General features: G+C 39.9%; 1 protein-coding gene across 1 annotated transcript; it reads left to right on the top strand.

Annotated features, from left to right (window-relative positions):
* Positions 1-6842: 6842 nt before the first annotated feature.
* On the top strand, positions 6843-13040 carry LOC134859070 (opsin-5-like). Its single transcript, XM_063875366.1, has 6 exons — positions 6843-7052; positions 8779-8984; positions 10927-11026; positions 11947-12051; positions 12144-12367; positions 12523-13040. The coding sequence occupies exons 1-6, from the start codon at positions 6914-6916 to the stop codon at positions 12961-12963; spliced, it is 1215 nt and encodes a 404-aa protein (XP_063731436.1). The 5' UTR covers positions 6843-6913; the 3' UTR covers positions 12964-13040.
* The last annotated feature ends 1429 nt before the right edge of the window (positions 13041-14469 follow it).

Below are 14469 nucleotides of genomic sequence, written 5' to 3'. Positions count from 1 at the left end.
ATGCCACTTAGATCCTCAAAGCATGTGCAAATTCTATATATATTACCTTACTCTCGTTCATCACTTGGATTTATGTTTCCTCTGATTTTTATGTGATGTTCCATTCCCGATTAATAAGAAATTTGAAGTCAATTTCAAATAGATTTTTATGAGAAACGGTTTAGCAGATTTTAATTGAGATTTAATTGATTGGCTCATCAGTTCTATCTGTTAACATATAAAACCATGTGGTTGGTATTTTAAGTGGAAGCCCAGATTTTGCCAGGTGTTTTACAGCTGGGTGTTGAATGTTAAGTGAGGCACCATGCAAACCGTCTGGCATGTGTCCAGGTGGTCAAGGAATCTCGTACTCTTAAGTGAGACCAGGTTCTTGAAGGTTAAACCTTAAAACATTTGGAAATGAATAGCTGAAAATAATGTGGATCCTTACATCTACAATGTACTCCGCACAACAATACATTTTGTCAGCATTCACATTAGTTACCTCTCCCAAGTGCACCTCATCTGTACATTTGTATAATAGATCATAATCGAATAAGCTTTCTATTTCAGGAACATCAGCTGTTCGACATGCTGCATTCCTATAAATATAACCCTCCTCTCTTTTGTCTCTAACTTTCTTGCGCTTCTTTCTCCCACCATCTTTCTCTCTTCCCGTTATCTCATCTCCTTCCTCTCTCTGGGGTCCTGAGAGATTCAAATGTGCCCATAAGGTCCATCACGATTACTGCAATGACCCGTTTTCTCATCGTGGATCAGTAGACCTTTGTGTGATCAATATAACTCCAAATGTATTTGGTTTTCTATGACGCCATACGATGGCCCCATAGTTTGCATGTTCTTAATTGTATAGGTTTCCAGCCACTGTAAATAAAAGTTTGCTACCTTGGAAAATACACTTATTCACTGTTTTGTTATTTCTTGCCAAGAGCTAATGAGAGTGAGCAAACATGTTTCCGTAAAATGTTGAACTATTACCCTAAATTACATGGAGTTATAAGTTCTAATTAAAATATGTCAGGAGCATTTCTCTCCCTCGCAACCACTGCTGGTGAATACTTTGTGACCATACACGGGAAAAAGTAAATATATTGGATTTCTAACAACACAAGAAGGGGGATTCACTTGGTAGAGTGTATTAATATTTATATAATCACCTCCGGCAATTCCAAATAACTAATCTTGCAATTTGAACGAAAGGCAAACTTCATTTGTGTATCCACCCTGAGACTCGGATCTGATCCTTGGCCAATGCTACAACCTTTCGAGTAATAAAAAAAAAATTGCATCAGAGGTTTTTCTATTCTCACGCTGAACGGCAAAAAGACAAAGGGAATTCAAAACATTACTTCCTTGGCGGAGGCAACTACTTCTAAAATTCAGTAACTGATACCAAAGACTTTAAAGGGGCCTTGAAGGGGCCACATTCACCAGGTCAGTCTAAAAACGGTTTGGCTCCTTCTTAAGTAGGGTTGAACAGGCAGGTGTCATGGTTCATCGGAGTGTCATCTTTAAGAATAACAAGTTCTTGATGAGAGAGAGGATAATGGTCGGGCTCACCAGCCTCCTGTCACAGAGGGGGCAACCCAGCGAGCCTGGTGGGTCAGGACAGCTGAGAACATCCAAGTTGTTAACGGGGTCACGCTTTTATAAGGAGGTATGAAATGCTTGTTTGGTGTGACTTTGATACTGATTGACAGTTTCAAGATTGTTTAGGCCTTTCTACCAACCACAGAGGCCCCCATGTGTTACAACACATCAAGTTGGGGGACAGGTGGGCTCCATAGAAATCCTCGGTGTGATAGGTTGTCTGTTTCTGGAGGCCTCCTCAATGGAGATCACTAATCTGCTCAATCCCAAAAAGGCCAGAGGACAGTCTCCAGCATACAGTCTCTGGGCACAAACCTTCACTCAGACCAAGGGGGCTAAAGCAAGAGAAAACCAAACTTTTTCAGGACACATATCTGCATTTGTGGAAGCAGAAGCCACAGTCAGTCAGACATCAAACTGTCCATATCCCAACAGGAAGTAAAGTTTCTTTTGCAGATTTATATTTCCTCATCCATATTTTGACAACATATCCCCTATTGTCAAAACTGATGTGCAGACTCCTTTGGGAATGGGGTGTATTCAACCCTCAATGAGCCCTACTTACATAAGTTACCTGCTTAAACAAACAGACTTTGGAGGAGAAATTGCAAACTGGATGCAGTGCCCAAGTAAATGTTTGGTTGTGGTTCAGAGCCAAAGATTTTGAGGCACAAAACCAATCACACATCGCTCCACTGGGCTCGACACAGAGCCTGTGTTCAGTTTTAAATGCATACTGAACCATTCATCTATTATTTCCCCACGGGTTTTATTCTGGTGTATTGTGCAAAAAGCATATCAGGCAACAGTGTAGCCTCTTTTTCTCCTGAATATAATTTTGCAGATAAATCCAACAATACAAAGTGTTTTTTTTCTTGTGTTGTAGTTCAACAGGACAGCAAAACAAAACCTCCCTAAGAACAAACACGATTGAAAAAATATAAATATTTGAAGCAGCAACTTCTGCTAATGCCTTGTCAGGGCAGAAAACTGTTTTGGCTCAGGGGGAAGAGTAAGTAAGAAACACAGTACAGCCTTTGTACCTGTAGGCTACTGCATAAACTGTGTGCTTCACTGAGGAGTTACACAAACTTTTGACTGGAGCAAATCACAAATATCAAAGCTCTACCATGAATCTTTAGGATGGGGTCACACTTTTCCAGGTCTTACCTCACGTGCAAAGGCTAATATCAATGTCATTCAAAATATTCATACTTAATAACTCAAAGAAATGTAGCCTTTCCTCTAGATCGTCCATGTGCTGTATTTATGCGTCATCGAGCTGCTAGGGTAACATGAAGAGCTGTGAAATACTAACAAGTGTGCCCATTTCTAAAAACTGATATTACTCCTAAGAGATTCAAGCACTTACAAGAAGGAGGTGTGGACATTCTGTGGGCAGGCAGAAGTGGTTTATATGGTTTTGTTACTGGACCTCTGCCATCTTCCCCTGTAGGCCAGCTTGATGTCTCTTTCAATGGGTTGTTTTATTTCTGAGAATAAGCAGAAAGGCTCTCTATTTTTTATTGATTTATTTAAAAAGAAATATTTTAAAATGTTCCATTTAAACATCTTACATATTAAGCCATTTAAATTTGATTTGATATTTTTATATTAAGTCACAGGTCCTAAAAAAGGACAGATTTTTTACGAAGCTCCTAAAGCAAACGTTCTCACAAATATGGTTTGACAACTAGAGGCCATGTTGACCAAGATCTTTAAATAGTTGTGCACAAAAAGGAAGTAAAGATTTTGATATACTGCTGTGAGGACATAGACCAAAAAATGACAGGCAAGCCATTTACCTCCATACTGTGTGGAGCCTTCATTCAAGCAGTCCCTCTGCCTCTCGTGTAGTGACAGGGAGAGAGAAAGTATGTAGACCTTTTTAGGCAGATCCTGTATTGGGTCTCTTGACCTGGTGTATGTCCTCTGTGAAGAGAGGCTTTGTTGCACTCAGACAGCTCGTAGCCTTTAACACACACCTCCATAATAGTATCTGTGTCTGTGATTTTCCATTTGGAAAATTTTGAGCTTTTAACCTCACATTCAGGCGCTGCTCGACACACAGAAGGAGAGGGAGAGTAATGATCATAAGCCTAATGATACAGTGGTCCACTGTGGCTGCACTGGGATTGCCAAGCTACACACACACACACACACACACACACACACACACACACACACACACACACACACACACACACACACACACACACACACACACACACACACACACACACACACACACACACACACACACACACATGCTACGCAGATATGCTGATCTTGATGACTTCGTCTGACCTGCTAACACCTGAGCATTGTACACTGTACAGTAAGTGTCACAGCTTTGTTCTCATCTTTGTAAATCCCATATAAAGATGTGTCAAAAGGAAGGATGTTTGCCAGAACACGGCATTAATGTCTCAACAACTACAACTCATTGCAAGATCCTGCCTTTTGTATACTGTTAGTTTTGTTGTCCTTAGCACCAACTGACTGCAGGTTCTTCCTTGATCTTTGACCTGCTAGCTTAGCAGCAGCGTAATCTCAGTAGCAGCTGTCCTCCAGACTGACAGCACGAGAGGTACTGCTGTCTTTCAGCCAGACAGTCTAATCTTCTCACTTTCTCTGTAAGAGGATGGCATTCTTACAACCATAGGTGTGATGATCAATAGTGTATTCAAGGTATGCTTCAAAACATCCTTTCACAAGGTCTCACTCTCATTTTTTCTAGTCATATGCTCACCAACAAAGTGCATTTTTTACACTCTCATACTTGTGCAGATGCACATCGAGACAACTTTAAACGAGTTAGATTTGTAAAAGATATCAAGATTGTTAAGGAAATGTGTGTGTTTGGTAAATGGTGTGCATACAACTGGATAAAGGAGCTGTGAGACAGTTTTAAAAACATCTATTGAAATAGATTTGCTGTTGTTTATCGCTGCCCCCCTTTTACTTAAATTCCTTTCAGGCTTTTCTTTGTCCCATAGAGGCATGCAAGGAAAACAACATTGTTTTTAAGAATTCAAACACAACCGTGTGTAATTGACCTTTAAATTAGCATTTTTTGGTCAAGTATGTCTTGAACAACGATACCGTGAGTTCCTTAAACAACAACACTTGTTATGCAGTTAAGACTATCACTACAATATCTGGCTGTGAGTGACTACATTGTGCTGTGACGTTTCTGAACGATGCCTACCGCAGCCATTATCACATTATCCACTTTAACCAGAAGATTCTCACCACAGAGGCATCAGAAAAAAAAAACCCTCTCTCTGGGCTGCAAACAGAGGGATCGCTGCAGAGCTGAGGCTATGTCGTGGGGCGTCTTTAGGTGGAGGTGGGGCCGAGCAATGACTGTGTTCAGTGTTTGCTGCTGGACGGGTGACAGTTGGGGTCAGAGGTTTACTTTCCATCAGCTCCGTCACTCTCCCGGACTGGCTTTAGAAAAGGCTCAAAGAAGAGGTTTGATGAGGAGGACTCGGAAGCACAGAGGCATCTGGCAGCAGCGGCGGCCCTTCCCTCCACATCCTGAGGGCCAGAGCTGCTCTGTAGCGGCTAGAGGAGGAAAACAAGGTGCACACTGTGATCTAAACACAGACCGAGGGGGGGCGGTTCAGGTTACCCCTTTTGCTAGGTGTGTAGCTCACTGTGAAGAGCAGCAAGGTGGAGGAGGGGAGATCTGGCGTAATTGTAAGTGTATACATAACACTAGGGTTTTAATCAATAACATATGACCAGCATGTCTTGGTGGAATCCCCAAACTCTCCTAATAAATAGTTTTTTCTGATGGTTATACTGAAAGTGGGTTCCAGATGCTCTCACACTAACATCAGAGCTCAGTGCCCACATTAGCTCACACTGACTTAATTACATGTATGACACTTCTGGCCTTAGTGTACATTAAGATGAATGTGCTTTACATTATAGTTGAGTAAAGTCATGCTGGCAGTACAAAAGTCATCGTCTGCACGACCCTTTACTAAATGGCGGTGATTAGTGAAACTAGAACACATCTCTGGAGAGGAGGTGTCAGTAAGTAATCATTGGCGCAGAACTCATGTTTAAAGAACAAAGGGATTTCTCTGAATGGGTAAGATGACGTTAATTGTTGCCAGACCATACAGCTTTTAAAACATTGCTGTTACACACTAGCTCCAGACAATAGAAAGTGACAAGATGTTTCCCCATGTTGTTCCGTAGGGCCTTTATTTGAACAAACACTAAAATATCTGTACAGTAAATATGAAGCTGTTTTCAAGCTAAGCTAAGCTAATGGGCTGCCAGCATTGGCTTTATATGATCACATCTATTCAAATAATCTGACTGAGTTACCAAAGTATACACATAACAAAAAGGGCAGTCAGAAAACGCACTCCACCAAGGTGGTTTGTGCAGTGAAAAATAATACTCATACCCACCCTGTTATCTGGATCTACTCCAAAATGTATTGGATTCTTTCTTGGCCCATGCTTTACCCTTCCACCAATTTTCATGAAATTGTACCCAGTATTTTTCCCATAATTCTACAGTCAGGCAAAAAAAAGAGCAAATCCAAACCTAAACATAAAAGCGTTGGCTAAGATGATTAATGTTGAAAAAGCTGAGCTAAGCTAAAATGAGAATATGCCACAAATGATGTAATCATTCACTGTGAATGGTTTAGTTAGAAATACAATTTCAATCAGAGTTTTGTTTTCTACATTTAGTTTAAGATCCTCATAATGATACTAATGGATTTGGCTGATTGTTTGACATATTGTATAACATTAATCCTTATTCTGTGAAATAACCATCTTTTCAGTTGGCTGCCAACAAGACTGCAATCAGATTTTTTTTCAGGTTTTTGTTGGAAAACTGTAGCAAAAAAATAAACAGTTAACAAAAATCAGTAATGGCAAAGGAGGCAATTTGAATTTTGAAAAATAGTTCAGCATTGTTATAGGGGTAGCCTCCGCTGATGGCCTTTACGTTTCTTTATGTGAGATGAGTCTATAGGACTTTAATTAATTAAAATAAATGAAACCCCTACAAAAGCAATTTCCATTAGTTGACCAGCTGACCAGACATTTCCCTGTTGGCTTGGATTTCCACACAAAATCTCAGCTTAGTTGCTAATAAATAGAGAGGATTACAGGTGCACTCGTTTGGACAGTGAGTGGTGAGGTATTAGTGACTGGGATAAGCTGGATTTAAAATGGAATAACCGATCAGTTCTACTGTCACACAGTTGTATCTACGGAAAGCAGAGGGGAGCAGAGCTACTGTAGAGGACAGCAAGGATTCATGCCTTGCCATCGAAACACAGGCCATGGAAATTACATTGAAGGGTTTTCCTATGAAGGTGGTAAATATTCCATGGAGGAATAATAACCTCAGTACTCTGAATACAGACCCTCCCCTGTCCGAACAAGGAGAGACTATCATTGGAATATATCTGTTAGTGTTGGGTAAGTCATACACTGGAATTGAATGTGACTTCAAATATGATATAATATTTTATTTGTATACTCATTAAAATGCCAATTTCAAAAACATTGCAAGCACCCTAGATTAATGTCTATGAAGCTGATATGTGAAGTACCAAACACTTTCTTGAAACATTTCCTCTTAGTTTCAAATAGTTCGGAATTTCACAACTCTGTAGTGCAAGAAAATACCCAAAATAGTTTTGTCCTTTTAACCCTTCAGGACAAAGACTAGCAAGAAAGAGAAACACAAGGGTCAAAACAAAAACAACAATTGTTCCTCAATCGAGCTACAGTCCCGCTGTCACGGACAGTCTGGCACTGTCCATGTCCAATAATGCAGGCCATGGATTTTGTGTAAGATAGACTGAGCTATAAAAAGCAATACAATTATCTTTGCTTTTGCAAAATACAAAATAGTCATGCTGTCAGGATCTGTGTTCCGTGACTACTTTATTAACTCATCCTTCTCCTCTCTGCTGCATTGGGTACTACTTTAATGTGTTATATAATGCCATGCTGTACTGCATTCTCCTCTACTATGTAAACATGTGGTGAATGTACTTCAGAATCACCTTTAATGGTCAGGTATGTGTACACATTCAAGGACTTTTTTTAGTCAATGTGCTTTCACAGAAATAGACAAAAGGTCAAGGAGAACAAAGCGGGGCAACTTTGCTTCTCTCTTATACTATACACTCTTATCTACTCTACACTCCATTGTTACCAGACTATAATCTCCAACATTACACTATTCAACAATACACAGTACCATAACAAAGAACAATACTATAATATAATTTAAAATGGCACACTATACAACATTTTAACATAATATACTCTACCACATTGCCTGATTAAATTGAATTGTATTATTGTGTCATGCATATAACTAGGTTGTGCTGATCCTGGTACCCAGCCCATGCCTGCCTGAATTGCCAGAATGGGAGCAAATCTTTGATCCAACAAACATCGTGTAGCTCTTTTCTGTATGCTGTCTACAATTTTACATTCTTTCAAACACCATGTCACTGTAGTATACGTTACTCACTACACTCTTTACTTTGTTCTACTTTACTGTACAATGAAATTAGGTGGTCCTATACTCAACTATACTACTATACTATACTAATCTGTACAATACTATAGTATAATATACTGTACACTACTACACTATATTATACTATCCTATACTAGACTAAACTATATCATACTATTCTATACTATGTTATACTAAATAGGAATAAGCTATATAGGACTGTACTATACTATACTATATTATACTATACTATACTATACTATACTATACTATACTATACCATACTATACCATACTATACCGTACTATACCATACCGTACTATACCATACTATACCATACTATTCTATACTATATTATACTATATATTAATAAACTCTATAGGGCTGTACTATACTATACATTATAGGAATAAACTATATAGGACTATAGTATACTATACTATTCTACACTATAACATACTATACACGTTTTTATATTATACACTACTCTTTCATGATCTTTAAAAACATGTGTACTATTCCAAGTACTAAAATGTACTATACTACACTGAACAGTTTAGTTATGTATGTACACTCCAATACATATTACAAATGTATTACTTTGAAGTATTATTATAGTAACTGTACAATATGTATTCACTGACATGCTGTTTATTTGTCTGTCTGTAGGATGGCTGTCCTGGTTTGGAAACAGTTTAGTGATGTTTGTCCTCTACAGGCAGCGGGCCTCGCTACAGTCGACCGATTTCCTCACCTTAAATCTTGCCATCTCTGATGCCAGCATCTCCATATTCGGCTACTCCAGAGGCATCCTAGAAATATTCAATGTGTTAAAGGACGATGGGTATTTGATCACCTGGATCTGGACGTGCCAGGTAAAAGCAACACCAAGACACTTGATTTAAACGGGTTGCATTGAAAATAATCACTTAATATTTATATGCTATAAATATCTTCCACCAAATCTTAAATTATAATGTAGTTGGCAGCATTAACTACAACAGAAATGTGGATTTGAAATGACTTGAAAGTGATGTTTCTGCAGAGTTGCAAAAAACACATGCATCTGCATGCTTGGGCAAATCCCAATTAACAAAATACATTAAAATAATCTGTGGAAGTCTAACAGTAAAGTGAGTATGCATGTGAGAGTGTGTGTGTTTTTGTGTCTGTGAGTGCAAAGGATTATGCTAGTAGCCATGTGGGCTAGAGGTTAAATCTGTAATAAGATTACCGCTACGGGGGCCTTTAAATGGGGAAACTCTTCAAGCAGCATGGCACCTGTCAACAACCACACAGGAAATAAATAAGAGCTGCAGACATGATTGCTGGGTTTAATCACATGCTCTTACATTGCTGGATTTTGACATATAATCTGTATTAAATTAATGAAAGAGGTGTGTTTAATTTCTAAGAATGCCTATGCTCCTTCCATCCACAGCCTCAGCTTGAAATGAAATAGCTGTCATACTTTAGCCTGGAATTCATCCCAGGGTATTTTTCTTGCTCAAGGCTGGCTGTGGTGGAAACCGTGATATCCGTGAGTGAACGAAAACAAGCTGCAGTAACCAAAACAGTTTGAGACTCAGGAGTAAAAACCTCTGAAATCTGATAGAGAGAGATATTTAAAATTGAGGTCTGCTGCTCTTGTGAGCTTCAGTAGAGCCATTGAGATGATCTCATCACTCAGGCATCCAATCTGAGGTTTTCAGGTGAAAAAGAAATATTGGCATAGCAGCAGCAGTACGCCCCTCTCATTTCACCTTCCCCTGGGAGAGGTGGGCTGAGAGAGAGAGAGAGAAAGAGAGAGAGAGAGAGAGAGAGAGAGAGAGAGAGAGAGAGAGAGAGAGAGAGAGAGAGAGAGTCCGAAGTAAATACAGGATAGGTAAGAGGGGACAGAAATAGAGGAGGGTAGGAACAGAAAGGTGAAGGAGACAGGCATGTGAGGAGCATTAGCAGATTACTATATGGAGCATGATGGGACATGAACGGTTGCAAGCTAGGCCAGATCCCTATCTGACAGAACATTATTGAATATGATAGAGCCTTAGCCTTTAGGGAATACAGGGAAAGGATTGTCAAAACAATTTACAAGGTGAACAATAATACTTTGAATTGAAGTCAAATCAACATATTTTCTCATGAGCCAGGGCAAAACACTATTCTGTGAGGTTATTGGAGAAAAGATCAAGTCACATAAATCCGAGAAGCCATCGCCCCATGTCCCAGTCCTTCATTATTGTAAAAATAGGAAAGGTGTAGAATGACAATCATGCTGGTCCAGATGTTGGCAGTCCAGTATTCTGGCGAATGTGAAGGGTAAACAAACTTGATGACTGACAGTAATGGGATTAGTACTAAGGAAGATCAAGAGAGTAATCAAAGACCTTAACTGATCCATGCCACCTGAAAATGGCACAATAGGGAGCCGGTTGTTGCACAGTTGGAGCCAGACTGAAACACAAGTCACATAATTCCCTTTAAGGGGAGCTGTGATTAAAAGATAATCGTCCCTAACATTGGACTGATGCTTAGAGAAGCTTCATTGTTTAATGCATTAGGCAGTCATTGAACTGAAGGCTCACATCAGAGGAAATGCTCCAGGTCTCCAGCTTATTTCTCAAAAGGCAGGAAGTGCCCTTGAGCTGTAGCGTCTCTATCTGATAAAGTCCAAAGCAAAAATAAACTCAACAGACAAAGATGTGAAACAATTAGGCAGGCAGTGGACCTACACCCCGAGGCTTCCATGTGCACTCAAAGACATTTCAGAGATGTCGTGTCATGGTTCACCAAGCCCTCTCGCTGTTTTTCCTCAAGGTAGATGGCTTCTTCACCCTGCTATTCGGCCTCGCAAGCATCAACACCTTGACCGTTATCAGCGTCACCAGATACATCAAGGGATGCCATCCAAACAAAGGTCAGATTTAACCTCCTTGAATTTAAGTGAGAGTATAAAAACAAAGCTTAAGGACAGAGTCTCTGCCCACTTCATATTTCTGTAGTTCTTATCTGACAGAAAAGTGTGTTTCTCGGTGCTAATGAAGCCTCATTACCGACTTCAGCTGTGGAAATTACTACCACTTGTCTCAAGCAATTTCATGTACATTTCGCAAACGTGTCATTAAGTTATCTTGAGGTGACATTTTCTATTTTTGGTTGTAACTGATGCTGAAGAATGTCTTAATTATATGGAAATTAGGTTGAGCAACTGCCTCTGAAAAAAAGTGTTTACTATGTGAATGTTCGTAAAACACAACAATATAAAACCTTTGTAGCGTGCTATCATTACATGTATTATATGCTAGAGTAAAGCAGCATCTAATGCAAAAAACAGCAGATAAAGATTAAAAAAATCTGAAAATCCCAAAAACACAACTTAATGTTAGGTCAAAATGAAAAGAATTTGGCCAGGAAAACTAGCAAGGATCCTAGAAACAACATGAGGTTAACACAGATGAGTAACCAATAGCAACAAAGTACATTGCCAATCCTTTACATTATATCCCTGGCCAATCCCCTCACAAACTGTACTGCCCTTCTCATGTGTTATATTGACATAAGATATGGGAATGCTGCACAGAAATAGTTTTTCTTTCTTTTCCTGAACACAACTCTATGTGTACTTTTTTAACAGAGGTTCTTTTCAGTCTCTGATGTTTGCAAAGGCAGCTTTGTTCAGAAAATGTCACACTCTCCACATTCATAACAAGTCAAGAATGCTGCATCTTGAAGTGCCTCTCACTCTGTCCTGTTTTCTAACCTTTTCCAACTCCTACAATCTGTTCCATAACGTGGCAATATTAAATGATGATGTTCCTTGTGTTGTGTTTTTTGCAGCCTACTGTATCAGCATTAACACCATTGCTGTATCGCTCATTTGCATTTGGACTGGAGCCATGTTTTGGTCTGTTGCTCCATTACTAGGCTGGGGCAGCTACACAGGTCTGTTCTCACGTCGTCTCCCAAAGGAAGTAATGAGAATTAAACCTTATTTTTAAAGCTTTGATGTGACCTTGGTGTCTTGTTCTTCTTAGATCGAGGTTACGGCACCTGTGAGGTAGACTGGTCCAAAGCCAATTACTCCACCATCCACAAATCCTACATCATCTCCATCCTCATCTTCTGCTTTTTCATCCCTGTGATAATAATGCTCTTCTGCTACACCTCCATTATCAACACAGTGAAAAGCACTAACGCCATGACCGCAGATGGCTTCCTTACATCCCGCCAAAGGAAGGTGGAGAGAGATGTCACAAGGGTAAGGAGAAAAAAAGGTTATATCTGTATTTTAATGGAAAGAATTTATTTGAAAAGTAAAACAACACTCTTTAAAGAGCTCTTTAAAAGTGCCCTGTCTATAATACAGCTTCTCTCACGTTATCCTTACAATTATTCCCTCATGTTTCTCTCCAGATTTCCATTGTAATCTGCACAGCTTTCATCATGGCCTGGTCCCCATATGCAGTCGTGTCTATGTGGTCAGCCTGGGGCTTCCATGTGCCAAGCACAACCAGCATCATGACACGTCTCTTTGCCAAGTCTGCCAGCTTCTACAACCCGCTCATCTACTTTGGCATGAGCTCCAAGTTTCGCAATGACATCTCTGTGCTGCTGCCGTGCACACGGGAACACAGAGAGGTGGTGCACCTGCAGCATTTTAAAATCTTTAAACATAAGGAGGCCCCGCCCCCAGTTACATTACTTCCTGTCCAGAATCCGGAGGCAAAATATGCAGCAGCCACTCCTGAAAGTGACTCAGGGGTCAACAGCCCTCCCCATACGCCTCCATTCGTCTTCACCAATGACCTGCCCTCACACATCGAAACATCAGAGTACTGGTGTGACAGGCTCTGAAGACATTTCCCCAAATGCTTCAATTACAAGGGGAGATTAAGAGCATTGTTATTTATTTTTTTCTTACCCGTGTTAACAAAATGTACTTGTAATCAGTGGTAATAAATTATTTTCTGAATCTGAAGTGGGATTTCACACTTGTTGAAGCAAGGGTGTTCATTTCCAGCTCTATTTTGACAAAGCATCTAGGTAAGATTAAACACTTATCCAATACATAACAATAGTAATACGAGCAATGGCACATCATACTGCAGATAAAATAAACACTGTCCAAATGTGTGTGTGTGTGTGTGTGTGTGTGTGTGTGTGTGTGTGTGTGTGTGTGTGTGTGTGTGTGTGTGTGTGTGTGTGTGTGTGTGTGTGTGTGTGTGTGTGTGTGTGTGTGTGTGTGTATGTGTATGTGTGTGTGTGTGTGTGTGTGTGTGTGTGTGTGTGTGTGTGTGTGTATGCGTGCGTGCATGTGTGTGTGTGTGTGTGTGTGTGTACGTTTTTCATATACAGTCCCATGTTGTGCAGCTAAATATACTGCATTTCCATCTCATACAATCTTTTGTTTCTGTTTGGAATGAACATGATCTTTATTTACATTTTCCATTCTAATATTATTATATATTTCACATTTCCACCTGTCTTACAGTGACCACAGAATCTTCCCTCTGCTGGTAGCCAGGCCTTCTTGAGATTGATTCAATCCACATTGGTAACAGCAATGTTTAAACCGGACATATAATTGATTTACCTGAACGAAGTTTCTCCACCTGACAAAAAGTCCAGTCAGTTATGTAATGAAACAGATGGAGGATAACATCTGGAAACATTGAACTGTACTCCCTGTAGCTGGCACAAGATAATCCTCATGACCTGATAGACGCCATACTACACTTTGTCACCTGTAGAAATGTAATTTTCCATTTGCCTTTCACAATCATCATGTCAGGGGATGCAGTGTCTTTTTCTAAAACTCAACCTCTACTTCTTTATGGGTGTGGTGTGCCTGCAAGCTTTTTTATTAAATACCCTGATGAAACAAAATTGAGTCAGCCTGAAATAGCAGCTGGTCTTTTTTTCAATCAACATCAACGGGCAATTATCTACTTGAGCCACGAAGCTTTAATCTCTAAAAAGTTCCTGAGGTGGTTTCTGCGAATCCATAATCACTTGCACAATGAGCTCTTTGAACAACAGCTCTTAAGACCTTTAAATCAAAATGGCAATCAGCTTCTGCATAACCATCCATATAATGCATACTAGCTGCAGCCTTAGTGCAAATCTGCATAAAGCAACAAGATCTCCCTGCATGTACCATAGACCACAGCAGCAGACCAAAGCCCCAAACCCTAGAGTAAAGTAGCTTGGAGAGTCTGTTTCTCAAACAGGTGTTAATTAGCTGTTTGCTGGAGGAGGGGTGATGACTCTGGTGAGAGTTTAAAGCCTGCATTTACTTTATTTATTTGAGAAGATTGTTGCAGAACAGTACATCAGTAGCGGATTCTCCCTCCCTTACAT

Source organism: Eleginops maclovinus, chromosome 22, assembly GCF_036324505.1.
Source record: "Eleginops maclovinus isolate JMC-PN-2008 ecotype Puerto Natales chromosome 22, JC_Emac_rtc_rv5, whole genome shotgun sequence".
Classification (NCBI taxonomy): Eukaryota; Metazoa; Chordata; class Actinopteri; order Perciformes; family Eleginopidae; genus Eleginops; species Eleginops maclovinus.
Note: the sequence above shows the minus strand (reverse complement) of the source record. Positions and strands in the feature narration are given on the sequence as shown.

Bases quoted from the DNA above. Each gene is read 5' to 3' on its own strand.
- LOC134859070 (XM_063875366.1), top strand. From the start codon at position 6,914: ATGGAAATTACATTGAAGGGTTTTCCTATGAAGGTGGTAAATATTCCA. The intron at 8,985-10,926 runs GTAAAAGCAACA...TTTTTCCTCAAG, and splicing joins CCTGGATCTGGACGTGCCAG to GTAGATGGCTTCTTCACCCT. The intron at 11,027-11,946 runs GTCAGATTTAAC...TGTTTTTTGCAG, and splicing joins GGGATGCCATCCAAACAAAG to CCTACTGTATCAGCATTAAC.